At 45.7% G+C, this 27515-nt stretch overlaps 2 protein-coding genes across 26 annotated transcripts in view; both read left to right on the forward strand.

Moving 5' to 3' along the window:
* acsl1a (acyl-CoA synthetase long chain family member 1a) overlaps window positions 1-5344 on the forward strand; it is a 241795-nt gene extending 236451 nt beyond the window's left edge. For all 16 annotated transcript variants that reach the window (XM_069939945.1, XM_069939833.1, XM_069939872.1 and 13 more), the window contains 2 exons: window positions 3348-3419; window positions 4678-5344. In XM_069939945.1, the coding sequence (XP_069796046.1) occupies window positions 3348-3419; window positions 4678-4818 (213 nt within the window). In that variant the 3' untranslated portion in view covers window positions 4819-5344. The remainder of the gene's footprint in view (window positions 1-3347; window positions 3420-4677) is intronic.
* Window positions 5345-13894: 8550 nt separating this feature from the next.
* Window positions 13895-27515, forward strand: part of cenpu (centromere protein U) — an 80625-nt gene continuing 67004 nt past the window's right edge. The window contains exons 1-4 of one of the 10 annotated variants that reach the window (XM_069940015.1): window positions 13895-14014; window positions 19958-20108; window positions 20606-20724; window positions 26671-26854. In XM_069940015.1, coding sequence (XP_069796116.1) covers window positions 20659-20724; window positions 26671-26854 — 250 coding nt within the window. In that variant the 5' untranslated portion in view covers window positions 13895-14014; window positions 19958-20108; window positions 20606-20658. Of the gene's footprint in view, window positions 14015-15089; window positions 15162-15244; window positions 15310-15399; window positions 15489-15557; window positions 15579-19957; window positions 20109-20605; window positions 20725-23215; window positions 23283-26670; window positions 26855-27515 lie in introns of those variants that run through there. The other 9 variants (XM_069940022.1, XM_069940047.1, XM_069940038.1 and 6 more) reach the window with 9 other exon arrangements.

Here is a 27515-nt window from a genome sequence, read left to right on the forward strand (position 1 = left end):
GCCACAAAGGGAGCACTGGATGCAGTAAACAAGTCTTCAGGATGTACAAGTGAAGTGTTGCTTCACTTGAAATGCCTTTTTGGGGCCCTGGACCATGGTGAGGGAGGAGGGGTGGGCGCAAGTGTTGCACCTCCTACAGGCACAAAGGAACCATGGAGGGAATGGTCCCTATGGAAGGCTGAGAAGGGAGGAGAAGGAAAAATGTGTCTGGTGGTGGGATCTTGAAGTAAGTGCCAGAATTCTGGAAGATAATATGTTGGATGCAGAGGCTGGTGTGGTGATAGGTGAGGATGAAGGGGATTCTATGTTTGTTGCATCGGGCAAAAGGGGCCAGAGTAGATGAGAAGGAAATGGAGGACATGCAGGTGAGGGCTGAGTTGGGAGTGGTAGAGGGGAAGCCACGTTTGTGGAAGAAGGCAGACATTTCGGAAGATCTGGACTGGATGTCCTCATCTTGGGAACAGATGCGGCAGAGACAGAGAAATTGAGAAAAGAGGATGGAATCCTTGCCCAGGAACGGTTGTGAGGAAGAGTAGTCCAGGTAGACCAAGGGTTGTGGACTCTGGGGATCACCGGACAGGTGTAGGACACCGGAGCAAAAGAACTTCACCCCACAGTCCCCGCCCCATCTGCTGCTAAAAAGAAGCCTAACCTACAGGGACCATGACAGAGGGGTTCAGCCTTTGCAGGACCTACACAGGCTCCAGCAGACTGACTTTTGGGAACCAGGTAACAGGGCCCAGAATGGTGAGGGTGCCGAGGGTAAGAAGGACTCCTGAAATGGCCTCTGGGTGCTGAATGCTTCCTGGTTGTACTGGAGGTTCAAATCTGGGAGCTAAGGTTTGCCAATGGTTAGAGCAAAAGGCTGTGTGGCCACAGAGGCTGCAGAAGCACTGGAGGTGAATCCACAGACACTCTGTCTCTGAATGGACTCTTGTTTGCTTCTAGTAAAAACACAATGCTGGAGAAACTCAGCTGGTCAAACAGTGTACTTTATATCGCAAAGATAAAGATACATAACCAGTGTTATGGGCTTGAGCCTTTCATCAAGAATGAACTGTTCATATTTTGAAGGGCTCAAGCCCAAAATGTTGGCTATGTATCTCTCTTTGTTATATGAATGACACTGTATGACCTGCTGGGTTTCTTCAGCATTTTGTTTTAACTTCAACCATGGTGTCGGCAGACTTTCATGATTTACTTCTTGTTTGCTCTCTCTTATTGTGGGGAATGTTAATGGTGCCTCTTTGTCTGCCTTTATGGCAGGCATAAGTTAATGAATTTTGTGTATTATTGCATTTTGTGTGTTAGTCCATGACACAAAAAAAATGAATCTTGAATTACCCTTTGAACTTGGTGTCTCACAAGATTTCACTGCCAAGGAATAATGATTCGAATGTTGATAGTTGTATAAACAAAATAGACAATTTGTTCGGAGTGTGACCCCAGAACTGGGGATGTGCAAAATAGGAGATTTCTTTGGGTCAGAGGGCGCATAAATGTGGTCCAGGATGACACTGATACTCTACAACACTGTCAACTAATGTCATCAACAGGGATTTAAAGCATAACAGGCATCAATCATACTGGTGCCCAAGAAGAGTGTAATAACCTGCCTTAATGACTATCGACCAGTAGCACATACATCAACAGTAAGGAAGTGTTTTGAAATACTGGTGCTGAAGCCTATCAGGTCCTATCTGAGCGGTGTGCCAGTTCGTCCTGTCGTAGCAACAAGACTATGGTGGATGCCATCTCACTGGCTCTACACAAAGCCTTGGTACACCTGGACAGTAAAGCATTCGGTAGGATGCTCTTTATCGACTACAGTTCGGCATTTAACACCATCATCACCTCAAAACTGATCAGCAAACTCTGAGACCTGGGACTCAACACCCCACTGTGTAATTGGATCATGGATTTCCTCAACTTCAGACCACAATCAGTGAGGATTGGTAAGATCATCCCCTCACCATCTCCATCAGTACTGGAGCACCACAGGGCTGCATTCTTAGCCCCCTGCTCTACTCACTTTACACCTATGACTGTGTGGCTCGGTACAACAATAACAACATCTAAAGTTTTCCAACAATACCACTTTAGTGGATGGTATAAAGGAATGGAATGAGTCAGCAGAGAGGAAAACGTGGCTGAATGGTGCACTAACAACAACCTTGTACTCAATGTCACCAAAACTAAGGAGCTGATTGTTGACTTCAGGAAAGCCAGAGGTATAGCCAGTGATCATTGAGAAATCAAAGGTGGAGAGGGTGAACAAATATTAAGTTCTTGGGAGTCACTTTCTCAGAGGATCTTTCCTGGACCCAACACACTAATGGCATTGTGAAGAAAGCACGTCAGTGCCTCTACTTCCCCAGGAGTTTGCAGAGGTATGATATGACACCAGAAACCCTAGCAAATTTCTACAGAGGTGTGCTGGAAAATGTGCGGACTGGCTGCATCAGAGTCTGGTATGGGGACACCAATACCCCTGAGTGTAAAGCTCTCCAAAAGGTAGTGGCCACAGCCTAAGTCATCACAGGCAAAACCCTGCCCACTATCAAGAAAATCTATAGGGAACGCTGCCATTGGAGAGCAGCAGCAATCATCGTGGCTTCACACCACCCAGCATATGCTCTGTTCTTGGTGGTGCCATCAGCAAAGAGGTGTCGGTGTCACAAGACTCGCACCCCCAGTTCAGGAACAGCTGCTCCCCCTCCACCATCATATATCATACTCCTCTACAACAAACTCAATCAGGGACATATTTAAGGACTCCTACTGGTACACTTTATTTTCATTCTCTCTGTATCGCACAGTCAGTTTGTTTACATTCATTACCTGTATAAGCTGTGTACAGTTTTTTGCACTACCAATGAGTGGTAATTCTGCCTCGCCTGCAGAAAAACGATTATCAGGGTTGTAGGTGATGGCAAGTATTTACTCTGACAATAAATCTGATGCATGGGAAAATTCAGGTCACTTGGCCTATTGAGTCTGCTCTGCCATTTGAATCACAGTTGATGCATTTTCCCTCTCAGCCCCATTCTCCTGCCTTCTCCCCATTGAAACCCATTCTGCATGGTGCCTTAAAAGTTTAGCATCAACTCGTCAGTCTGTGTGGTGTGTTCGTGGATATCTAAACACCAGAACCTAAATGCTCTAATTGTGCCAACCTGTTGATTTAGTTGTGAATGTGTTCCATCTAAATATAATTGAATGTATTTTATTTGTAAAAAATATTTCTAATAGTCAATTTATTAAATTAACCTACAAATTGATTGTGTCCCTACATTTGCTTTAACATTGTTTCTGATTATTAATTTGCTCTTTTATTCTCCCTATAGTCTTTAAAGGATGCTATTTTAGAAAATATGCTCACAATTGGAAAGGAAGCTGGGCTGAAAACGTTTGAACAAGTAAGCATGTGCCGTTCGTTTTGTGTTTTTTCATCCTCCTTATTCTGTAACTTTTTTATTGTTTCTGATGATGTCGTCTTAAAGTTATACAGCAAAAAAAAAGCCATTTACCTCAAGATGGTGATACTGACCAAAGTGCCTACTGAGCTAGTCCTGTTTAGTTTCATTTGGAAAAACTTGTTCCTCTCACCTTAAACCTATGCCCTCTAGTTTGAGATTCCTCTACCTTGGACTAAGAGTGTAAACTCCTAATGCAAAACCTTTTGGAATCCTTTCTTGAAATCGATATATAGAACATGAACAGCAATGCCCTTGTCAATATTTTTGGTCGCATCTTTGAAAATCCAGTCGGGTACGTGAGACGTGACCTCCCACTTACAAAACCGTGCTATTTCAAGTTATGTCTGTACTTAATGACTCAAATATCTCAGCTAGAACACCTGCAATTTTCCTCTCAAGCTTTCCACAATGTTGTTGGATATATCTGATCAGGCCCAGGAGATTATTCTATCTTCATGCACATAAGATCCTTAAGCACCTTAACTGTAATACTTATTGCTCTCAAGGCACTACCTCCACACAGAATTGACCATGTAAAATCTCTTGGGATTATCCTTAATTTTATCTGCCAGAACTATCTCTTGTCCCCTTTTTGCCTTCCTGATTTCCTTTTTTTAATTGCTCCTCGGTTCCTGAAACTCTTGCAGGTATACTTGGAGTTAGAATATTACCACCAGGTGGAAAAGAGAAATTCAAGGAGCAGAGCATTGATATGAATAGATATTTTTGGAAAGCGTGAAATATTTTTCAAGATCTCTGCAAACCATGTGCAGAAGGAACTTGAGCAAATCTGAACTACAGTAAGTCTGAGAGCACGCAAGCATTAGTTGAGTCCTCTGCTGTGTGTTCTATCTTTTTAAAAGGTGTGAAATTTATTGCCGGTGACTGAAGGAATGAATAACAAATGTGTGTCTCAGCTGTCCTTTGTACAATATGCATATCTCTGCTGGTGTTTGGGATTGTATTTGGAAATGGAGATGAAATATAAGTAGTTAAAGCAAGACATGAGAGTAAAGATTTGAATTAGAAATCACACCTTAATTCACACCTGCAAGAACAAAATTGTGTTGTATCCTCGTTTGTTTCTCTACTTTTGCTATTATTCGTGTTCTTCACAGAATTTGAATCACAAGTTTACACTTTAATTAAATTGTAAAAGTGACTGAGGTTAATAATTTATTTCTTTTATTTTGAATAGGTGAAGGACATTCATATCCATCCTGAGTTGCTAACTGTTCAAAATGGCCTTTTAACTCCAACATTCAAGGCCAAAAGAATCTCAGTGAGAAAATTCTTTAGTGCACAAATTGCTGAACTTTATGCAAAAAACACTGAATAAATGTGCATATTTTTGATTCAGCTCTAATGTCCTTGTTCATTGGATAATGATAACTGATGCTTTGCGATCTACCAGAATATATATGGTATATATAATTTATATATATTTTGTACAACAAGCCTTATCAGCCAAAAAATAATAGAGCGTATCACTATTGGAATATATTGTAGATTTCCAAAATGCCTTATATTTGAAGCATTTCATCTCTATCATGGGGGGATGGGAAAGCAAACTTGAAATGAAATGGAAGCACAAATTAAGTGGCACTTGGGTGGATGGTTGTCACAAATGCACTATTAAACAACATTCTTTTTGTATCTATGGATGCAGAAACGGTTGTACAGATGTCTAAAACTGAAATGAAAATTAATTCTGAAAGCTTTAACAAGATTACCTATTTAATTTGTATCTCCCTTTGGTTTGATATGTTAAAAAGGCTTGCCATTGTAGATGTTTTTGTACTCAGAACCAAAAGTGGATTTGCAAAATTGTCAGTAAAATAAAAATAAAAGGTATGTTTTCTGTATTTTTGCTCATCACTGCTTGAAACAAGATGAATAACTCCCCAAAACAAAAGCTGTTTTAAAATGAGTTGGGCCTGCCAACTTCTGGAAATGTTACATGATCCAATTTGTGACACATCAAATGAATGCTTTATCAATATCTCCACAGCTTATTTTAACAATAACTAACTTTGCAAGTGGCATTCTCTCAGAAACCTTGCAGATACTAACTGAAGGTATTAGCAAATGAAAGTCCACAACTCTGGAATTTGGTTCCTTCTCTCATTTGGGAGTATTCATTGTTGCAGGGGTGGGCAACCTACAGCCTATGATCTAGGATCTAGATTTATCCGGCGTCACCCCTCACCCCCCCTCCCCAAGTCAGCGCCACCTCCCTCGCAACCCCCCCCCCCCTCAGGTCAGCACTGTAGCCACTCTGTTGGACATACAATGCCAAATACAATATGGTGGCCACCAAGTCAGCTCTAGCGAGAACTCCTTGTCGCCGTTTATTTTGACGCTTTTTAAAAATTTCATTCCTGGTAACATTAGTTCGGCCCACCATTCAACCACTGACACAACATCTGGCCCATGTGTGATTAAAAAGTTGCCCGCCCCTGTGCTAATGCACTGTAATCAGACAACTAAGTAGCTGGAAATTGCTGGCTATATGACTATATAAATTGCACCAAAAAAGTTTTTAATCTTGTACATCCCTACTCCTGAATTATCTTGTATTCCATTCCTTGCAAAAAAAAATTAATCTTCCTGCCTCTCACTAATAATTTTTTAGTTCAAAAACAAAACATGAATATGCTGACAATCTGAAATAAAACAATGTTAGAAATTCTCAGCAAGTTGGGTGGTATTTGTAGAAAAATTTTTAAAAGTTGACCTCCCTGTCAATGACTTTGTATTAGAACCATTGTTCCAACAAAAGATCAGAGATGCTGTCTAACTGGATGAGTATTTCCATTTTTTTTTGTTTTATTTCAGATAATTGATATGTATTTGTGTTTCCAAAGGCAGGTGTAAATTATAGACTGCCTGCTCATGGACCTCAAGGGATGATGCTTGGTGCATGCTAGAACTTTTCAAACCCTACCTTTGGGGGAAGCCAAACTACCTGCCCCCCCCCCATCTTAATTCTATAACGCATTTGGACATCGAATTCGCCCACATCCTGGCAGAGTTCCCCTCAATAGTGGTGCCACAGTTCTCTGCAGCCAAGCAAAAGCATGGGGTAAGGCACCACATTCTGACCAAGGAACCCCACTCCATGCCAGCGCACACCGATTCCCTCCCAAAAAGCTCAGCCTAGCAAAGGAGGAGTTTTAAGAAAATAGAGGAGTTAGGGATTGTGAGGCACTCCAACATTCCCTGGGCCTCTTCCCCCACCCCCCGCCCTCCACATGGTGCCAAACACAGTGGGGGAGGTGGGGTGGTGACCTCCACCACTTCAACAAGGACACCTCGCCCAACAGATATCCCATGCCCCACATTCAAGACCACTGCCTACCTGCAAGGAGCATGGGTGTTTTCCAAGGTGGACCATCTGGGGGTACCTCTAAATTCCAGTTCACCTCCAGGATGTCCCAAGACCATGATTATAACCCCCTTTGGGCTGTTCGAATTCCTATGCATACCCTTTGGTCTGAAAAATGTGGCACAAACTTTCTCGCAGCTGATGTACACAGTGGGCCAGGACCTCCCGTTGGCGTTCATCTATTTGGACCATATCCTCATCACAGGCCACAGCCGCAAAGCCCACGCCGCCCACCTGAGACAACTGCACCCGGTTGAGTGAATTCAGTTTGACAATTAACCCCGTGAAGTGCCAATTCTGCCTGGACACTATTGATTTCCTGGGGCACAGAATAAACAAACACGGGGCAACACCCCTCCCTGAAAAGGTCGAGGTGGTACAGCACTTTGCCGAGCCACGTACAGTAAAGGGGCTACAGAAATTCACTGGTATAATAAACTTTTACCATAGATTCATACCGGCAGTGGCCCGCATCCTGTGCCCCCTCTTCACACTAATGGCACACAAGTCAAAGGATGATGAGTCTTCAGGGGCATCTTCAGAGTGCCAAAGATGCACTGGCCAACACCACTCTCCTGGTACACCCCAGACCAGAGGCACCTACCGCTCTGACAGTTGACACTTCCAGCATAGCGGTAGGAGGCATACCGGAACAGCACAATGAAGGCCAGTGGCAACCCCTGGCCTTTTTCAGCAGACACCTCCCAGAGCTCAAATACAGTGCTTTTGACCAAGAGCTATTGGCACTCTACCTGGCAGTAAGACATTTCCGTAACTTTTTGGAAGGTCAGCAATTTAAGGTCTTCACTGATCACAAGCCATTGACCTTCGACTTCTATAAGGTGCCAGACCTGTGGTCAGCCCGACAGCAGAGACATTTGTCCTACGTGTCTGAATTTACTTCGAACATGCACCACATCATGGGGGAAAGCAATGTAGTAGCTGACGCTCTGTCACACCCCGCGATCAAGTTGGTCCATGCCCTATCCCAGGGGGTCAGCTACTTGGCCCTTGCCAATGCACAGCAGCAGGGCCTTGAGATCCCTGCTTATAGGACAGTCATTTCCAGTCTCAGGGTGAATGGCATCCCCATCGCCCAAGGTAACCTGACATTACTGTGTGACATCTCCACTGGCAGCCCTTGCCTCATTGTCCTGGCCACCTGGAGGCGCAAGGTTTTTGACACCATACGTAACCTGGCAGATCCGGCAATATGAGACACAGTCGTGATGGTGGCTAGCAAGTTTGTCTGCCACAGCCTAAACAAGCAGGTCAGTCAGAGGGCCAAGACCTGCATGAACTGCCAGTCCTCAAAAGTGCAGACACACAAAGGCGACCACACAGACATTTGAACCAGCGTGGCATAAGTTCTGCCGCGTGCATATTGATATAGTGGGGCGAGATATTTGCTGACCACAGTTGACCGCTCCACGAAGTGGCCTGAGGCAGTCCCACTGGCTGATACCATCAAACATAAAATCCCCAGGGACTTAACGACTTGTCAGTATGTGTTCATGTTAAGGGGCTTACACTGGCCGCCCCTACAATGACCCTATGAGGGGCCCTACAGAGTCATCAAGGACAACAGCTCTACTTTTGTCCTCGACATCGGCAGTAAGCAGGAGACATTTACGGTCGACCTCCTGAAGCCGGCATATCTGGACTGTCTCCACTCCTCCCCCGCATCACAGTGAAGACCACTCGAGTCAATGGACATACAATGGACAACAGCCCAATTGCTGGTACCTTGTCAAATTTGATAAACATTTTCCTACACAGTTGGTGTAGCGGTTAGTGCAACACATTTACATCACCAGGGATCAGAACCGGACTGGGTTCGAATCCCGCAATGTCTGTAAGGAGTTTGTATGTTCTCCCCATGTTTGCATTGATTTTCTCCTGGTGTTCCAGTTTCCTCCCCTCCTTCAAAATTTTTTTTAGCAGGGTGTAAATTGGGTGTCATGGACTCAAAGGGATGAATTGGCCAAAGTGCTGTATGTCTAATTATTTTTTTAAATTAAACGAGCCAGACACATTTGGTCAAAGATTTAATGGGAGTCATTTAGTGTTCATGCCATCCTATATATGATCCTGGAAGATATGGAGGACCTGGACACTGAACATACTATTCAGTGAGCTAACCTTGCATGGAGATAACCTGGAGTATTTGATCCTCCTCGATACAGGGTGATGCTTATTTTGTTCAGAACCATATGCGTGAGCCTGATTTGCCTTCTGGAATAGGAGGTGGGTCCACTCAATAGTAGAAGCCTGCATGAATGAGCCTGGACTATTGATACATCTGGGGTAAGTTGTGGAGAGTGAGGGAAATTTGACTCTGGGCCAAATTAGACTTAATGGTCCAGAATGCTCTACTTTAATGTCAGCGAGGAAACAATGCAAGGTTTGTGGGCACCTTTCAAGGTTCCCAGCCTCAGGAACGACTGGAACATTTTGATATTGGAGTAGGGAAGAATTGCCACTCACTTTACCCATCCACACAGATTAAGTCAAAGCTTTGCAGTCTAGTTGTGAATGGTGTTAGACAATTAAACAACCAACAAGAGGTGGAAACTGAGAAAATACAACCATTCTTAATGAAGGCAGAGTCCAGTTGTGAATGCACGTGACCAGTTTCAAATGCTTCAGCTGTGTTTAGGCAAAAGTGTTGAATGGATAATTTCTCTGCTTCCACCTGGGATCTGCACTCTCACAGAAGTCTGACAACTTGAATCCATCTCTATGACATCAAGAAATGGCTGAGAGTATGAGACGCAAAGGCTATGAATGGGAACAGAAAATCCAGCAGTTCAGTTCCAGAGACTACCCCAGCACTAACTGCATCTCTAACTGGTGGCTAACTAACAATGTGAAAAAATTACTCTCGTGTCCAATTCTCTAAGAGGACCAGTTCAATCTAACCTAGCCTTTAAATTTAGCATCCTAAGGATCACCATTAACCAGAAATTCAAATGAATCGGGCACCTAAATAACATGGCTAAAAGATCAAGTCAGAAACCAAGTATCTTGTGGTAAGTAAAACCTGCCCCCATCCACCAGGAAATATGAATGTGTTGAAATGATTACTTGGATGAGCAAAACTGCAACAATCTCTTGAAGACTGACATCATCAAAGATAAAGTAACTGACTTGTTTTGCTACCAAATAATCATCTCCTCTATATCCTTCCTTCCACCATTGGCATATTGGTAGGATCTGTGTACCAAATTCACTCTTCCAAGCAACTGTAACAGAACCTCGCAAACCTGCAACTCCTACCTCCAAGAAAGGTGCAACACTATTACAGCGCCAGTAACCCAGGTTCAAATCTGGCCTTGTCTGTAAGGAGTTTGTACGTTCTCCCTGTGTCTGCGTGGGTTTCCTCTGTGTGCTCCGGTTTCCTCCCACCCTTCAAAACGTATAGGGTTGTAGGTTAATAGGGTGTAATTGGGCTGCATGGGCTAGTTGGCCAGAAGGACCTGCTGTACATCTAATTAAAACAAACGTAGGAAGGGTATAGGGACAAATAGCACCTATAGAAAATACACCTCCATGATTAGAAAATATATTGGAGAAACACGAGACTACCTCTGCCATAAGATTTCTGAATGCATAATGTACAAGCATGACCTCACTTTTTCCTGTTTTCTTCCACTCTTTATTTATTTTTGAAATGTAATTTATAGCAATATTTACACTGTAATGCTGTCACAAAACATTTTATGATTTGTACAAGTCAATAAATTCAGATTCTGAATTTAACAGATTGAACAGTGTCAGTGGGATAAAGTTTTCACAATCCTCACATGCCAATAAGTCCTCTCCCTTCCACCCCCCCTCCCCCCCACCGAATGAATTGAACAAAAAGAGTCCCAGGTACATTTGATCCTGCTGGGAGAGTCCCGAAGAAGGGTTCCAGGCTGTAGCACTGACTGTTATTCTTACCTATTTTTCCCAGTAGAGTGGGTTTGGCCAAGCAAAGTGGATTCGCCTAGCAGAGTGGGTTTGCCCAGCAGAGTGAGTTCACCCAGCAGAGTGGGTTTGCCCAGCAGAGTGGGTTTACCCAGCAGAGATGGTTTTCCCCAGCAGAGTGGATTCACAAGGCTGAGTGGGTTTGTCCATTAGAGTGGGTTTGTCCCAGCAGAGTGGGTTTGCACAGCAGAGTGCGTTCGTCCAGCAGAGTGGGTTCACCAGCAGAGTGGGTTTTCCCCAGCAGAGTGGGTTCGCCAGCAGAGTGGGTTTTCCCCAGCAGAGTGGATTCGCCCAGCAGTGGGTTTACACAGCAGAGTGGGTTTGCCCAGCAGAGTAGGGTTTCTCCAGCAGAGTAGGTTCGCTCAAGCAGAGTGAGTTTGCCCAGCAGAGTTAGTTCATCCAGCAGAGTGGGTTCACTCAGCAGAGTGGGTTTGCACAACAGAGTGGGTTTGGTCCAGCAGAATGGGTTTTCCCCAGCAGAGTTGGTTCACCCAGCAGAATGGGTTTTCCCCAGCAGAGTTGGTTCACACAGCAGAATGGGTTTTCCCCAGCAGAGTGGGTTTTCCCAGCAGAGAAGGTTTGCTCCACCAGAGTGGGTTTGCCCAGCAGAGTTAGTTCACCCAGCAGAGTGGGTTTGCCCTAGCAGAGTGGGTTCGCCCAGCAGAGTGGGTTCGCCCAGCAGAGTGGGTTCACCCAGCAGAGTGGGTTCGCCCAGCAGAGTGGGTTAACCCAGCAGAGTGGGTTCGCCCAGCAGAGTGGGTTCACCCAGCAGAGTGGGTTCGCCTAGCAGAGTGGGTTTGTCCCAGCAGAGTGGGTTTGCCCAGCAGAGTAGGGTTTCTCCAGCAGAGTAGGTTCGCTCAAGCAGAGTGGGTTTGCCCAGCAGAGTTAGTTCATCCAGCAGAGTGGGTTCACCCAGCAGAGTGGGTTTGCACAACAGAGTGGGTTTGGTCCAGCAGAATGGGTTTTCCCCAGCAGAGTTGGTTCACCCAGCAGAATGGGTTTGTCCCAGCAGAGTGGGTTTTCCCAGCAGAGTAGGTTTGCTCCACCAGAGTGGGTTTGCCCAGCAGAGTTAGTTCGCCCAGCAGAGTGGGTTTGCCCAGCAGGGTGGGTTTGCCCAGCAGAGTGGGTTTGCCCCAGCAGAGTGGGTTTGCCCAGCAGAGTGGGTTTGCCCAGCAGAGTGGGTTTGCCCAGCAGAGTGGGTTTGCCCAGCAGAGTGTGTTTAGCCAGCAGAGATGGTTTTCACCTGCAGAGTGGATTCACAAGGCAGAGTGGGTTTGGCCCAGCAGAGTTAGTTCACCCAGCAGAGTGGGTACACCCAGCAGAGTGGGTTCGCCCAGCAGTGGGTTTGCCCAGCAGGGTGGGTTTGCCCAGCAGAGTTAGTTCACCCAGCAGTGTGGGTTCGCCCAGCAGAGTGGTTTGCCCAGCAGAGTAGGTTTGCTCCAGCAGAGTGGGTTTGCCCAGCAGAGTTAGTTCGCCCAGCAGAGTGGGTTTGCCCAGCAGAGTGGGTTTGCCCAGCAGAGTGGGTTCATCCAGAAGAGTGGGTTCACCCAGCAGAGTGGGTATACCCAGCAGAGATGGTTTTCCCCAGCAGAGTTGATTCACAAGTCAGAGTGGGTTTGCCCAGTAGTGTATGTTTGGTCCAGCAGAGTGGGTTTGTCCCAGCAGAGTGGGTTTGCCCAGCAGAGTGGATATACCCAGCAGAGATGTTTTTTCCCAGCAGAGTGGATTCACAAGGCAGAGTGGGTTTGCCCATTAGAGTGGGTTTGGCCCAGCAGAGTGGGTTTGCCCCAGCAGAGTGGGCTCACCCAGCAGAGTGGATTCACCAAGAAGAGTGGGTTCACCCAGCAGAGTGGGCTCGCCCAGCAGAGTGGGTATGCCCAGCAGAGTGGGTTTGTCTGAGCAGGGTGGGTTTTCCCCAGCAGAGTGGGCTCACCCAGTAGAGTAGGTTTGGTCCAGCAAAGTGGGTTTGGTCCAGCAGAGTAGGTTTTCCCAGCAGAGAGAGTTCGCCCAGCAGAGTAGGTTTGGTCCAGCAGAGTGGGTTTGCCCGAGTAGAGTGGGTTTGCCCCAGTAGAGTTGGTTTGGCCCAGCAGAGTGGGTTCACCCAGCAGAGTGGGTTTTCACCAGCAAAGTGGGTTTGCCCAGTAGAGTAGGTTTGGTCCAGCAGAGTGGGTTTGCCCAGCAGAGTGGGTTTGACCCAGCAGACTGGTTTTGCCCAGCAGAGTGGTTTCATCCAGCAGAGTGGGTTTGCCCAGCAGAGTGGGTTTGTCTGAGCAGAGTGGGTTTTCCCCAGCAGGGTTGGTTCACCCAGCAGAGTAGGTTTGGTCCAGCAGAGTTGGTTTGGTCCAGCAGAGTGGGTTTTCCCAGCAGAGTAGGTTTGGTCCAGCAGAGTGGGTTTTCCCAGCAGAGTGAGTTTTCCCAGCAGAGTGAGTTCGCCCAGCAGAGTAGGTTTGGTCCAGCAGAGTGGGTTTGCCCCAGCCGAGTGGGTTTGCCCAGTAGAGTAGGTTTCGTCCAGCAGAGTGGGTTTGACCAGCAGAGTTAGTTCACCAAGCAGAGTGGGTTTGCCCAGCAGAGTTAGTTCACCCAGCAGAGTGGGTTTGCCCAGCAGAGTTAGTTCGCCCAGCAGAGTCGTTTGGCCCCAGCAGACCATGTGTGATCCTCACGTTACGGGAGTGAGTTCTAATATGGATTTAAAATCGGGAGAACAAAAACGGGAGAATTTATTTATTTGGAAGCCGGATAATTTCTTCTGGCAATTTCCTATCAAGGAACGAGTTTTACAGGAAGAAACTTCCATGATTTTATTGAGGGGAAGAAAGGCTTCCCAGTGCTCCCGACTTCTCCCCCCCCCCCCCCCCCGATCCACGATGGTGCAGCCCGACCCGGACCATTCCCCCCCCCCCCGATCCACGATGGTGCAGCCCGACCCGAACCATCCCACCCCCCCCCCCCGATCCACGATGGTGCAGCCCGACCCGGACCATTCCCCCCCCCCCCCCGATCCACGATGGTGCAGCCCGACCCGGACCATTTCCCCCCCCCCCCCCCCCCCCGATCCACGATGGTGCAGCCCGAATCCCCGTCTTCCGGCGGCAGTTGGTTTTGACGGCGCGAAACGGGTTTAATCAAACACCTGAGATCAAGGGTCGCCGGTGGGGACCGGGCTGAAGGGTCAGCAGTGAGTGGACGGCGGGGACCGGGCTGAAGGGTCAGCAGTGAGTGGACGGCGGGGACCGGGCTGAAGGGTCATCAGTGAGTGGACGGCGGGGACCGGGCTGAAGGGTCAGCAGTGAGTGGACGGCGGGGACCGGGCTGAAGGGTCAGCAGTGAGTGGACGGCGGGGACCGGGCTGAAGGGTCATCAGTGAGTGGACGGCGGGGACCGGGCTGAAGGGTCAGCAGTGAGTGGACGGCGGGGTCCGGGCTGAAGGGTCAGCAGTGAGTGGACGGCGGGGACCGGGCTGAAGGGTCATCAGTGAGTGGACGGCGGGGACCGGGCTGAAGGGTCATCAGTGAGTGGACGGCGGGGACCGGGCTGAAGGGTCAGCAGTGAGTGGACGGCGTGGTCCGGGCTGAAGGGTCAGCAGTGAGTGGACGGCGGGGACCGGGCTGAAGGGTCAGCAGTGAGTGGACGGCGGGGACCGGGCTGAAGGGTCAGCAGTGAGTGGACGGCGGGGTCCGGGCTGAAGGGTCAGCAGTGAGTGGACCGCGGGGACCGGGCTGAAGGGTCAGCAGTGAGTGGACGGCGGGGACCGGGCTGAAGGGTCATCAGTGAGTGGACGGCGGGGACCGGGCTGAAGGGTCATCAGTGAGTGGACGGCGGGGACCGGGCTGAAGGGTCAGCAGTGAGTGGACGGCGGGGACCGGGCTGAAGGGTGAGCAGTGAGTGGACGGCGGGGACCGGGCTGAAGGGTGAGCAGTGAGTGGACGGCGGGGACCGGGCTGAAGGGTCAGCAGTGAGTGGACGGCGGGGACCGGGCTGAAGGGTCAGCAGTGAGTGGACGGCGGGGACCGGGCTGAAGGGTCAGCAGTGAGTGGACGGCGGGGACCGGGCTGAAGGGTCATCAGTGAGTGGACGGCGGGGACCGGGCTGAAGTGTCATCAGTGAGTGGACGGCGGGGTCCGGGCTGAATGGTCAGCAGTGAGTGGACGGCGGGGACCGGGCTGAAGGGTGAGCAGTGAGTGGACGGCGGGGACCGGGCTGAAGGGTGAGCAGTGAGTGGACGGCGGGGACCGGGCTGAAGGGTCATCAGTGAGTGGACGGCAGGGACCGGGCTGAAGGGTCAGCAGTGAGTGGACGGCGGGGACCGGGCTGAAGGGTCAGCAGTGAGTGGACGGCGGGGACGGGGCTGAAGGGCCTTCAGTGATTGGACGGCGGGGACGGGGCTGAAGGGTCAGCATTGAGTGGACGGTGGTGACTGGGCTGAAGGGTCAGCAGTGAGTTGACTGTGGGGACCGGGCTGAAGGGTCAGCAGTGAGTTGACGGTGGGGAACGGGCTGAAGGGTTAGCGGTGAGTGGACGATGGGTAAATGGTGATGACCTTGTTTTGAAGGGTCACCAGAGCAAGTGGACAGGAGGGACCTGTTGTTGAAGGATTGGCAGAAAATGTGGACCAGTGCCAGTTGCTGGACTCAGCCTATGTCACTCTCCAAGTAAATTGGTGGGATTGGTCCTCTTGGGAGCAGGCCTTTCTGTTTGATGTTGTTTCCACCTTGATAAATAAATGAAGTTCTCTGGTGATGGTGAGAATGAATGTCTGGATCAAATTTAAAGGGGTTTGACATGTTTGTTTGTTGAGTGTTCACCTGGGATGGAGCATTTCAATTATATGCAGAGGTTTATTGTCACATTGTACCTGATAAAAAGGTTTTGATTCTAGAATATCCAGCAAGCCAACTCTCACAAGCACATTAAAGTATATAGTAGAAGAGCAAGAGCATGTTATAATGTTTGGCCTGGAAGTCAGCCTGAAGAAAACTGAGGTCCTCCATCAGCCAGCTCCCCACCATGACTACCAGCCCCCCCACATCTCCATCGGGCACACAAAACTCAAAACGGTCAACCAGTTTACCTATCTCGGCTGCACCATTTCATCAGATGCAAGGATCGATAACGAGATAGACAACAGACTCGCCAAGGCAAATAGCACCTTTGGAAGACTACACAAAAGAGTCTGGAAAAACAACCAACTGAAAAACCTCACAAAGATAAGCGTATACAGAGCCGTTGTCATACCCACACTCCTGTTCGGCTCCGAATCATGGGTCCTCTACCGGCATCACCTACGGCTCCTAGAACGCTTCCACCAGCGTTGTCTCCGCTCCATCCTCAACATTCATTGGAGCGCTTTCATCCCTAACGTCGAAGTACTCGAGATGGCAGAGGTCGACAGCATCGAGTCCACGCTGCTGAAGATCCAGCTGCGCTGGGTGGGTCACGTCTCCAGAATGGAGGACCATCGCCTTCCCAAGATCATGTTATATGGCGAGCTCTCCACTGGCCACCGTGACAGAGGTGCACCAAAGAAAAGGTACAAGGACTGCCTAAAGAAATCTCTTGGTGCCTGCCACATTGACCACCGCCAGTGGGTTGATATCGCCTCAAACCGTGCATCTTGGCGCCTCACAGTTTGGCGGGCAGCAACCTCCTTTGAAGAAGACTGCAGAACCCACCTCACTGACAAAAGGCAAAGGAGGAAAAACCCAACACCCAACCCCAACCAACAAATTTTCCCCTGTAATCACTGCAACCGTGTCTGCCTGTCCCGCATCGGACTTGTCAGCCACAAACGAGCCTGCAGCTGACGTGGACTTTTTACCCCCTCCATAAATCTTCATCCGCGAAGCCAAGCCAAAGAGAAAGAGACACTGAATGATCAGTTGGTACATAGCAAGGGCAGCACTTTGAGGTTCATTCAGGGTCTGCAGAATTTATCTTTGGATTTTTTGGTGTGCCATCTGACACTCATGAATCTTCTGGCTGATGGATGAAGGGGAATAGAGTGTGGCTGAAATTGGATGAGATTATGCTGGTAGCCTTTCTGAGGCAACAGGAAGAGTTATGGAGGGAAGCCAATTTTTTTTAGACATACAGCACTGTAACAGGCCGCTCAATTTACACCCACCCCAACCTACAACCTATACCCCCCCCCACCCCACAGATACATTTTGAACAGTGGGAGGAAACCCCCACACAGACATGGCGAGAACATACAAACCTTTTCAAACAGTGCAGGATTCGAATCCTGATTCTGATAGGTGTAAAGGAGTTATGCTACTTGCTGCACCAACTGTGCCACCCCTAATGTGACAATCTGAAATGCCTTTACCACCACCTGAAGCTTCCTCTGATCTTGGGTTGAGCAGATACTGTATTATACTGTGATGCATTCAGCTAGTGGCGAATTCCTTTCTGCAAGCAGATTTCTTGTCACACATTTTTCTTTGTTGGTGGAATTGAAGAATCACAGCTCTTGTATGCAAGTGAGCTGCATCAGTTGTCCCTTAATGTCGTCATCCGCCTGACGAGCCTTCCACCTGGCTCCTGCCCTTTCTGAGCCTTGCCAGTCAGACTGTGCATTATCGGGCCAAACTGTCAGCCCGACGATCGTTATGTAATGGGACAGTTCCCATCAATCACCTCCTTGCATGGCTCTGAGGTTGAGTGGCATGGGAAGGGGGAGTGCTTCCGCGGAAATGTACTTATCTTTGTCGGGAGTGGTGCTGACCACTGCTGACGATGTAAGCAAAGTGACACATTTAGATAATGGGACACATTTGCAGGTGTGTTAAGCGTCAGTATACGGGTGATGGATCTCAGGTGCAGGAGGAGAGTGAGAGCGTCAGGATCACCCGTGTCGCGGTGAGCCAATGAGAAGGTCAGAGGAGTTTAGCCGGGTGGTGTTTGGGGAGTTGAAGAATGCAATGTTGCGTTGAGTGAATAAAAAAAAAGAAAGTCGACATCATGGTATGCTAAAAGAAAGGAGGGAGTGTATGTATTTGTAAGATGTGGTAAGTCAGTGGTGTTAAAACTTAAGGCAGAGGACTTGGGTTAAATTTTAGAAGGTTTTGGGGATACTTTTTGTTTAACCCAGAAGATTATTGGAATCTGGAATACACAGCTGAAGGGGGTGGTAGATGTAAAAATATCTGGCCAGACACCTTAATCACTATATGAAAAGTGCTGGTAAATGTGTTTGGTTTACCTGGGTACCATAGAGCCATAGAACACTATTGGATAAATAAATAAACAGGCCCTCAGTCCATCTCGTCTGTGCCAAACCCTCTAGGCATCTGAATTATAAGCCATCCATGCACCTATCAAAATTTTTCTTAAATGTTGAAATTGAGCCCGCTCTCACCATCTGTGATGTTTCCCTTAAACATTTCACCTTTCACCCTTTACCCATGTTCTCTAGTTCTCATTTCACCTAACCTCAGTGAAAAAGCCTACTTACATTTACTCTAAACTTCATTATTTTGTAAACTCTTATCAAATTTCCCTTCATCCTTTTACACTCCAGGGGTAAAAGGGGAGGAGGCTGGAGCGACTGGCGGGAGAGGAGGCTGGAGCGACTGGCGGGAGAGGAGGCTGGAGCGACTGGCGGGAGAGGAGGCAGGAGCACCGGTGGGGGAGAAGGGGACTGTAGCAGTCAGGGGGAGGAGGAGGCTGGAGCACTGGCGGGGGTGAAGGAGGCACTCAAGTCGGGTACCAGCATTGTTCGCCGCTCTAACCCCCTTCACCCCACACCCGAAATCAGTCATGACAATATGGGGATAGCCCGCGCCGACTGCCTGACAGTGTGGAGACTGATTTCGTGAGTGGGAAGAGAGTGGGGCAGCGGGATCAGTGTGGGGACGTCCCCGCGCCGGCCGCCCGACAGTGTGGGGATTAGGAGAGGAGCTGCCAGGCACTGTCCAGCTGACTGTCATCCGAATGCAGCCACTTTTAGGCGGCTGCATTCAGATGGCTGGGGAGGCCACTGTGCTGTGGGGATTATCCCTCTCGGAGGAGGGTTACCAAACTCGCCTTGCATGCGCCTCCTGCACATTCACATGGCCTTCCCACAGCCGCATTTTGCCAAAATATGCGGCTTTACAAGCAGGTCAATTGACCACCTGAAAGTGCCTTATGTTAGGAGGACAAAATGCAGAACCTCAGAGGTAGGAATCTCCATTTTATTCCCAGTGCTATATGATACATGCAGAGGAGAAGAAATATAGACCAAATGAGTGTATGACTGATGGAACGTCTTACTAGGGAGATCTTTAGATTTCCAAGACATTGGAACCTTTTCTTGGGATCTATACAAATCAGGACAGAACCAGAACACACATCAATTTACTATCTTGGCAGGGACAGGAAACTCGTATGAAATGATGAATTTTGGAAGGTCAATGTTGAAGGCAGCATACATGGTTAATGGCAACATTCTTAACTGTGTGGGGCCCAAATCCATAGATTCTTCAAGGTTGTTGGGCAAGTTGATAGGGTGGTTATGGTGTACTGACCTTCATTAGTCAGGGGATTGAATTCAAGAAGGCTGTGGAGTTTTGGTCACTGAGTTCATTCAAAACAAAGATTGATATATTTATAGATATTAAAGGAATCAAGAGATATGAGATTAGTGATGGAAAATGGACCTGAGGTGGAAGATTAGTTGTAATCTTGATAAATGATGGCAAAGGCTTCAATGGCCAAATGACGTATCCATGTTGCAATTTCCCATGTTGCGGGATCATTTGAAACCTGATCTGTTTTTCATTTTTCCCAGACACTTAAGATTAGTGTTAAGTATATTAGTTAGCCTTTATCTTTATTTGCTCTTTCATACAAAAGGAAGGTATTTTGCAAGCACTGAACTTAAAACTGAAGTGGTCGAACTGTTCCCAAATCATGGAGTATATTCTGCAAAAACATAATTTCCCTGACTTGGACAGTTATTCATCTCCAGATTCATGGCTGACTTTATGATTGTGTCTGTGTGTGAGAGAAAAATGATTTGAATGAATGAATGTTTATGTATAGTTTAATGTAGAAAAGTATTGTGTGTCCTTTAGGTGACAGTTAACATGCATGACTTTAATCTTTATTTTTGAATATTTTATTTTTTATTTTACAGAATGACTTTCATCTTGGTGGTTTTGTAAATCTTCATCAAAATTGTTACAGAATGTTTGACACACTTTTTATAGATTTTACCCTGGTGCAAAACATCTGAGACGATGAAAAAGGGAAAAGTTGCTTCCTCTTCAAAAAGATCTTATTTGCAGGTGATGTAAATCCTAAGACTTTAGGAGTTTTAAAATGGTAGTGTTTTTCTTGCTACTCACAGTCTATAGTTCTCAATTTACATTGAAATGCACAAAACATGCACATAAGTGTTAATCATATTTAAATACAGTAAAATCCCTGGTATCTGGCACCTGCAGGGATTGTGGATGCTGGATATGCAAATTTTCCGGTTGTCTGAGGCACACTCTTTCAATGCCTAACTAATACACCTGCATTAAGAACGCACAGTTTAAAAGACAAAAGAAAATGCAAAATGTAATTTCTTTCTTTTTCAATATTTTTATAAACATTGAAATTTCACATCCAAAAATACAGAGTACATATGGATATATATTAAAATTCAAAAAGATACATTACACTTAAATATATAATTTCATCCAGGGTAATCCACATTTTAATTAAACAGATTATATTGCATTGATATTATACCTGTATTATTCTATAATTAAAAAAGGAAAATCTAAACCCACTACAGGTACACAATTCTCTAGCCAGACATCTAAAATCCAGAAAGCTCCAAAATCGGGCATGCGAGGGGGTGAAACTGGAAGTGCGAGTCGGGCGGGTGAGAGACCTGCAGCACGAGTTGGATGGGTGAGAGAACAGCAGCACGAGTCGGACGGGCGAGAGAACTGCAGCGCGAGTTGGGCAGGCGAGAGACCAGCAGTGCGAGTCGGGTGGGCGGGAGACCGGCAGCACGAATCGGGTGGGCAAGGGGGAGAGACTGTCGGTGCGAGTCAGGCGGGTGAGAGAAAGCACGAGTCGGGCAGGCGAGGGGGGGGAGACTGGCAGTGTGAGTGGGGGGGCAGGGAGAGAGAGACTGGCAGTATGAGTCAGGCAGGTGAGGGGTAGAGAGAAGACCAACAGCACGAGTCGGGCGGGCGAGGGGTTGGGGGGAGACCAGCAGCACGAATCGGGCGGGCGGGGGTGGGGGGGCAGATGGCAGCACCACTGGAAGGGGGTAGGGGTGGATATGGCAGCACAATTCAAGTGGCCTTAAATCTGGCTTTCCGAAATTTGCAACACACTGTCCCCCAAGGGTTCCGGATAAAGGATTAAGGAATTGGGGGATATGGGGAGAAGGCAGGTAGGTGGAGTTAGGTCATAAATTAGATCGTATTGAATGACGGAGCAGGCTCGTTGGGCCATTTTTGGCCTACTCCTGTTCCTACTTCCTATGTTCCTATGATTACCTGTACCAGGAAAGAAACTGTTTGGCCAAAAAAGCAGACAGAATTCTTATCTGAGTGATAAATTACCTATTAGTCAACATTTTTACCTTCATATCAAATCAAAGATTATAAAAGTAATTCAAAAAGGGCCCCACAGTGTTTGAAGATTTACATTCAAATCAGAAATTGAGCATCTATTCTTCCCTAAGTTTAAACGTGACATGACTTCACATAGCCATTGAGCATGAATAGGCGGGGTACTGTCCCTCCATCGGAGCAACGCTGCCTAATCATTTGAAAAAATCAGTATTGTAGTCCTTAATTATGTAAAGTTCACTTTAATCAGGTAATTCCTGTAACTTACAAAATTTAACTTCGAACCCCGGTCGCTAGCGCTGTAAGTGTTGTGCTAATTATGTGACCATCATATTGAAATGCCCCCCGCCCAGTTTATAGATAAAGCCTTACTAATATGCTTAATACTAATAAAGATAAAGACTTACTAGGAAAGGATAGGGAGACACTTTGGGAGAGTTACCCCAGCAGAGAGCAGCATTGACTGACTCTTCATCCTGGGTGGCACCATTTTATTCAAATACAACTTTATTGAAACTTTATTCAAACAGCTACTGTGGGCAGGGCACGGCCAGGGTGTTCTACTTGCTGAATGTTTATTCCCATCTTCATCAAGCAGTTGTGTTACTTTCGAGAACATTTACTTTTACAATTTTAACTTTTATTTTAATTTTTATCAATTATTTTCCTCTAATTTATTTATTTCCTCTATTCTTTTTTGCCGATTACTTGATTCCACATACCGAGATTTTAGTGTATTGGTTAAGTGTACTAAATTTGATTAAGTATGGCTGATGCTCCAGATGCTGCTATTGCATGCAGCATTTGTGACTGAGCGGTTATGATAATGAAATTCTATTAATATTTGAGTGAAAGGAACAGAAAATGGGTTTTTGATGTGAAGATAATTTGGGATTTTTTAAAAAATTGGAATTTATTTGTAAAGTTGATATTTTCCATGTCGATACAAACTATTCCCTGTGGCTGATGGTCCTTCTTTTCATCCTGTAAGGATGAAGTGGCTGCAGTGTTTGCATTCTTTTTCTGTCGGCGCCCTTTCCATATGGTATGCTGGAGATTAATCATCAAGGCAAATGCAAAGTTGCTGCGGTCATAGTATTTGCATTTTCCAATTTCAAGTTTGTGATCTACCATGATCCTTTTTTTTGTGTTTCTTTTGTGCTTGAGGCATGTTAAACTTGGCCGTGGTTTCCCTTTTTGTGTTCCAGTAAAGAGACTTTTGCTCTTTCACCTGGAACTATTCCCTCCTGGAGAATTATAATCTAAATAGTTAATATTTACCTACTTCTGCTACTTTGATTCCTGGATTAAAGCCATGCTTTAAGTACTCATTTTATTTGCCTGAAATTTGAATGCCTAATGGAAGAAAATATGTTGTCACCTTGTGTGTGGCCCTGGGATCTTGCTGTGCACAAATTGGCCCCCACTGATCTTTGATTACATTTTAGAAGAATTTCATTGGCTTCAGGGATCTTCAGAAAATCTCCTGCAAAGAGCTGTATAAAAATGAGCCTTTTCCCCCTTTATCTGCCAGTCAGCTGCATATATAACATGGGCCAATCCTTTTGTTGCAGGAAATTGGTGAGCTGTTCAGCAACATTGGGGATTGGCAACTTGACAAGAAAATATTAACAAGGCTGTTCAGACCATAACTTCTAAATTTCTTCTTTTGGATCATCCTTGTTGATAGTTTTCCAAATTTAATTTCTGTTTTTATGTCAATCTATTTCCTAGCTCGTATATTTTATAAGGACTCACCCATAATAATAGTCTAGATTAAGAAACTACCTTAATTGAGCCACTATTTCAAAATCTTTGGATATGAGGACAATTTATTTTTAAATTTTCATGGCAGTGTTTCACAAAAAGCATACTGGCAAATTGGTGAGTCAATTTTGCTTCCTAATAACGATACTGAAATATTTATAATGTTTATTAAGGGGTAGAATAACTGATTCTGGTAAGCATTAACCCGTCATGTGGGATTAGTAAAATAAATGACCAAGCCCCTCTTAGTGCTCTTAATGATTTATTTTAAACAAATGTTACTGAAATGATAATGAATTTATTGTCATACACATTAGAATAATGTACATGTGTACTAAAATTCTTACTTGTTGCAGCCAAAATCAGGGACATTTGTGAAGAAGACAACTAATTAGTGAAGTACACCTTAAATTATTGCATTACAGAGAGATATAATAAGTATAAAGTATAGATGACAGTCACAGTTATAGTTAGTGTAAGGTTTTTTTTAAAAAAGTCCAGTAAATAGTGCCATGGTGCAGGTAGTTTTTTTTCTAATAGTCCTAGGGTACTCTGTGGTTAGGATAGTAATGGAGGTTCAAGAGCCTGATGGAAAAATATTGTTCTTAAACTTGGACTTCAGGCTTCAGGACCTTCTTTTCGAAGGTAGCAGCGAGCAGAGGTTGTGAACAGGGTTCTTTATGATGTTGGTTGCCTTCTTGAGGGAGCACCCTACATTGATGTCTTCATTGGATGGGAGGTCAGAGTCTGCAATGTACTTGGCTATGTTTACTATTGTCTGCAGTCTTCTGTGTTCCTGGGCATTCGAATCACCAAACCAGGATGTGATGCAACTGGTCAGTATATTTACAACAATACACCCCCAGAAGTTTAATAAGAGTATTTGACAACATGCCAAATCTTAGACTTTTTGCAAAGTAGAGGCATTGATGTGCCTTCATGGTACCTTGATATGCTGACCCCAGGAGAGGTCCTCTGATATGTGGACTTCCAGGGACTTGAAGGTACTAACTCCCTCCGCAAACGTCCCATCAATGCAGTCAGGTCTGTGGCCCCTCCACCTCCCCTTCCTAAAATCTGGAATAAGCTGTTCAGTCTTGTTGAAGTTGAGAGCAAGATTGTTGTTGTGGCACCATTTAACCATATTCTTGATCTCTCCCTTGTATTCTGACTATTTCCTGTTATTTGGCTAATAACGGTGAAGTTGTCAACTAATTTATAGATTGTGGTGGAGTTGAACATGGGAGTATAGGTAATAGAACAGGGTTTAAAGCATGTTGCCTTGAGATGCTGGTATTGATGGTCAGAGGAGGAGGTGATGTTACAAATGTGTACACATTGGGGCCTGCCAATGAGGAAATGAAGGATCCAGTTGCAAAGGGATATACAGAATCCCAGATTCTGTAATTTGGCCATATGTTTTGCTGGTATAATGGTGTAGAATGCTGACCTGTAGTCAATAAACAGATGTAGGTGTTCTTGTGGTCCAGGTGATTGAATGCAGAGTGGAAGGCAGTGTAATAGATAAATATTGGGAGGAATTTGGTAAGATTAGTAGGTCACAAACTACACATATTTTAAAACAGATCTTATTTGAAAGACTGAAGAATTCATATTCAGTAACATTTTTGCAGGATCTCTGGAGAATGTGATGCACATTTGACAAGTAGGTGCTAATTGGAATGATGTCATGAAATGAAAGACCATTGTTTGTAGGAGACAAACTGGCTGTTAAAAAGTACTTAGTGTGCTCACAGAAATGTCACTCTTGGGTTTTGTTTATCTAAGACAACAGCTTGACCAAAGAGAATAACTGTTGTTTGCTGAAGAAGATGGGGGTTTTGCAAATGAGAGAGTAACATGGGTTTCTGGAGTTTCAGTTGGAGGGAGAGAGAGAGAGACAAGTTAACAACCTCTCTCAGCTGGTGTGTGTAACACTGAAAAGCAGCTGAACAGTGCAAGCCAGGAAGCTGGTTGAAACTGGTGAAAAGCTCCAGAGCAGTGGATGGCTGAAAGTGGTATCTGTCTGATGTTTCTCTTGGAATAAGAGGAAAAAAGGAACTCTGTGGTGGCCTGAAAGAAAGAGATTACCATCTGGAAAACCCTGATGGGGGAAGTTTCATCAGCGAGACCTTGAGGTGACTAATGGTGGTACCTCAGCTGTGGAAATCCTGGAACAACAAATCTCTCTCTGCAAACCCTACAAGAACCTTCCTGAGCGGTGCTTTTAAGCACCAAAGCCTGGTGAACTTTATACATGTTAAATTCTGTGCACAGTATAAGAATTGCCTGCAACCAGTGAACTTGGAAGAAGGAGAAGTGAGATTGAACTGTGAGGCAAAGAACTTTTCTTAAATTTCTACCCACATCATACACGTGTGCTTAGAATTAGAAGGGGGTTAATTTGGGTTAGTTAAGTATATAGATAAGTTAAAGTTTGATTCTGTTTTCATGTTTAAAGTTGATTAAAAATAACTTTTGTTCTAAAAACCACTTGTCTTGGTGAATGTCTATTGCTGCTGGGTTTTGGGGTCCTTTGGGCTCATAACAGCCTGCAAGATGGCATCTGCCATGGACCTGTAGCGATGATAGGTGAATGGAAATGGGACAGTTCTTCCTCAGATGGGAGTTGATTTGCTCCATAACCATCCTCTCAAAGCACTTCATCATGGTAGACGCAAGTGTCACTAGCCAGTAGTTGTTGAGGCGGGTCACCTTGCTATTCTTGCCTGCTAATAATAGATGGCCCTTTAATCATATGGTGACCTTAGACCATAGCAAGAAGAAATTAAAAATGTCTACAAAAACTCCACCCATTTGGTCTTGAGGATGCATCCAGGTACTCTGCTGGGGTCAGACGCTCTCCAAGGATTCACATACAACCCCACACCCATGTCAGGCTCATGAATGGGGAGAACAGGTGCTTGTTTGGAGGTATCATTTCAAAGTGAGCATTGATTTTATCTGGAAGAGATGTATCACAGTTAATGACACCACTTTATTTTGCCTTGTAGGATGTGATGGTGTGGAAAGCTGGCTAAGCTGCTACACATCAATCTGAGACTTCAGCTTGGTTGGAATAGTCTTTTTGTGTTGGTAATGGCCTTTTGGAGGTCATAACTGAACTTTCTGAATTGTCTGATCAGAATATCGCAGATCTGGTCTTCATTTTGTGTATTTTTGGTTCATCCATGACTTCTGGTTAGGATACACCCAGGTAGCCTTAGTAGGAGTGCACTTGTCCATGCGGCTCCTGTTAAAGTCAGTAACAACTGTGGCATTTGCAATCAGATCAGCTGCTGAGTCTTTAACATGGCCTAGTCTATCAAAGTTGCTCCTCTGCCTTCCCAGATCATCTCTATATAGTCTTCCCTACTGGTGCAGTAATCTTCAATGTTTGCCTCCATGCAGAAAAGAGAAGCATAGCCAAGTGGTCCAAAGTGCAGGCTTTATGCTGTATGCGATTATAATATTGTAAGTTACTTCTGTGCTTTTGTTTTTACAGGCTTCTAAAGCTGCAAAGTCGAATAAAGCTCGGAAAAATCAAACAAAAAAAGTACAGACGCCTGTTCATAAAAATAATGCCAAATCATTAGGTCAAAAGCATCCACAGTTTTTCCCAAACCTATCCAGCATTTTAAGAAATTCAGAAAGTCAAGAACACGAAGATGAACAAAGTGATTATTATGGTAAGGTATGAATGATTTGGCATGTGCTTTTGGTTCTTAGGTTTTGGATTCCCATTGGTATGGCATATGGATTTGGTATCTCGAAAATGTAAGCATTGGTATTGACAATGGGAAAATCTCCACAAATGTTTTGATTTAAATTGGCAGGTTCTAACCCAGGTGTTGAGTTGTCAAATTGCTACAACTGCTTGTTTATTTTGCCTGCTGTTTCAAAGGTGAGCTGTCAAACAAAATTTGATACCAAGTCTCTTAAGTTAGGTGACCAAAGTCTAGGACAGAAAGTGAGTTGAAGAAGTTTGAGAAGAGAAACCTGTTGTGTATTCTCCTCAGTTGAATACACAACCACTGTGAACCATAGAACAATACAGCACAGAAACAGCCCCTTCAGACTTTCTAGTCCAGTGGTTCTCAACCTTTTTCTTTCCACTTATATACCACTTTAAGTATTCCCTATGCCACAGGTGCTCTGTGATTAGTAAGGGATTGCTTAAGGTGGTATGTGGGTGAAAAGAAAAAGTTTGAAAACCACTCTTTTAATCGAATTGACTTGTTATGTGCACGGTTTCTTAACTCCAAAGGAAATGGGCCAAGGTCAATTTTTCTCAAGCAAAATATTTCAGTAACAATTGGGTCTAGACTTTCCCTTCCTACATGTACCACC

This window comes from Narcine bancroftii, chromosome 1 (genome assembly GCF_036971445.1).
Source record: "Narcine bancroftii isolate sNarBan1 chromosome 1, sNarBan1.hap1, whole genome shotgun sequence".
NCBI classification, from domain to species: domain Eukaryota; kingdom Metazoa; phylum Chordata; class Chondrichthyes; order Torpediniformes; family Narcinidae; genus Narcine; species Narcine bancroftii.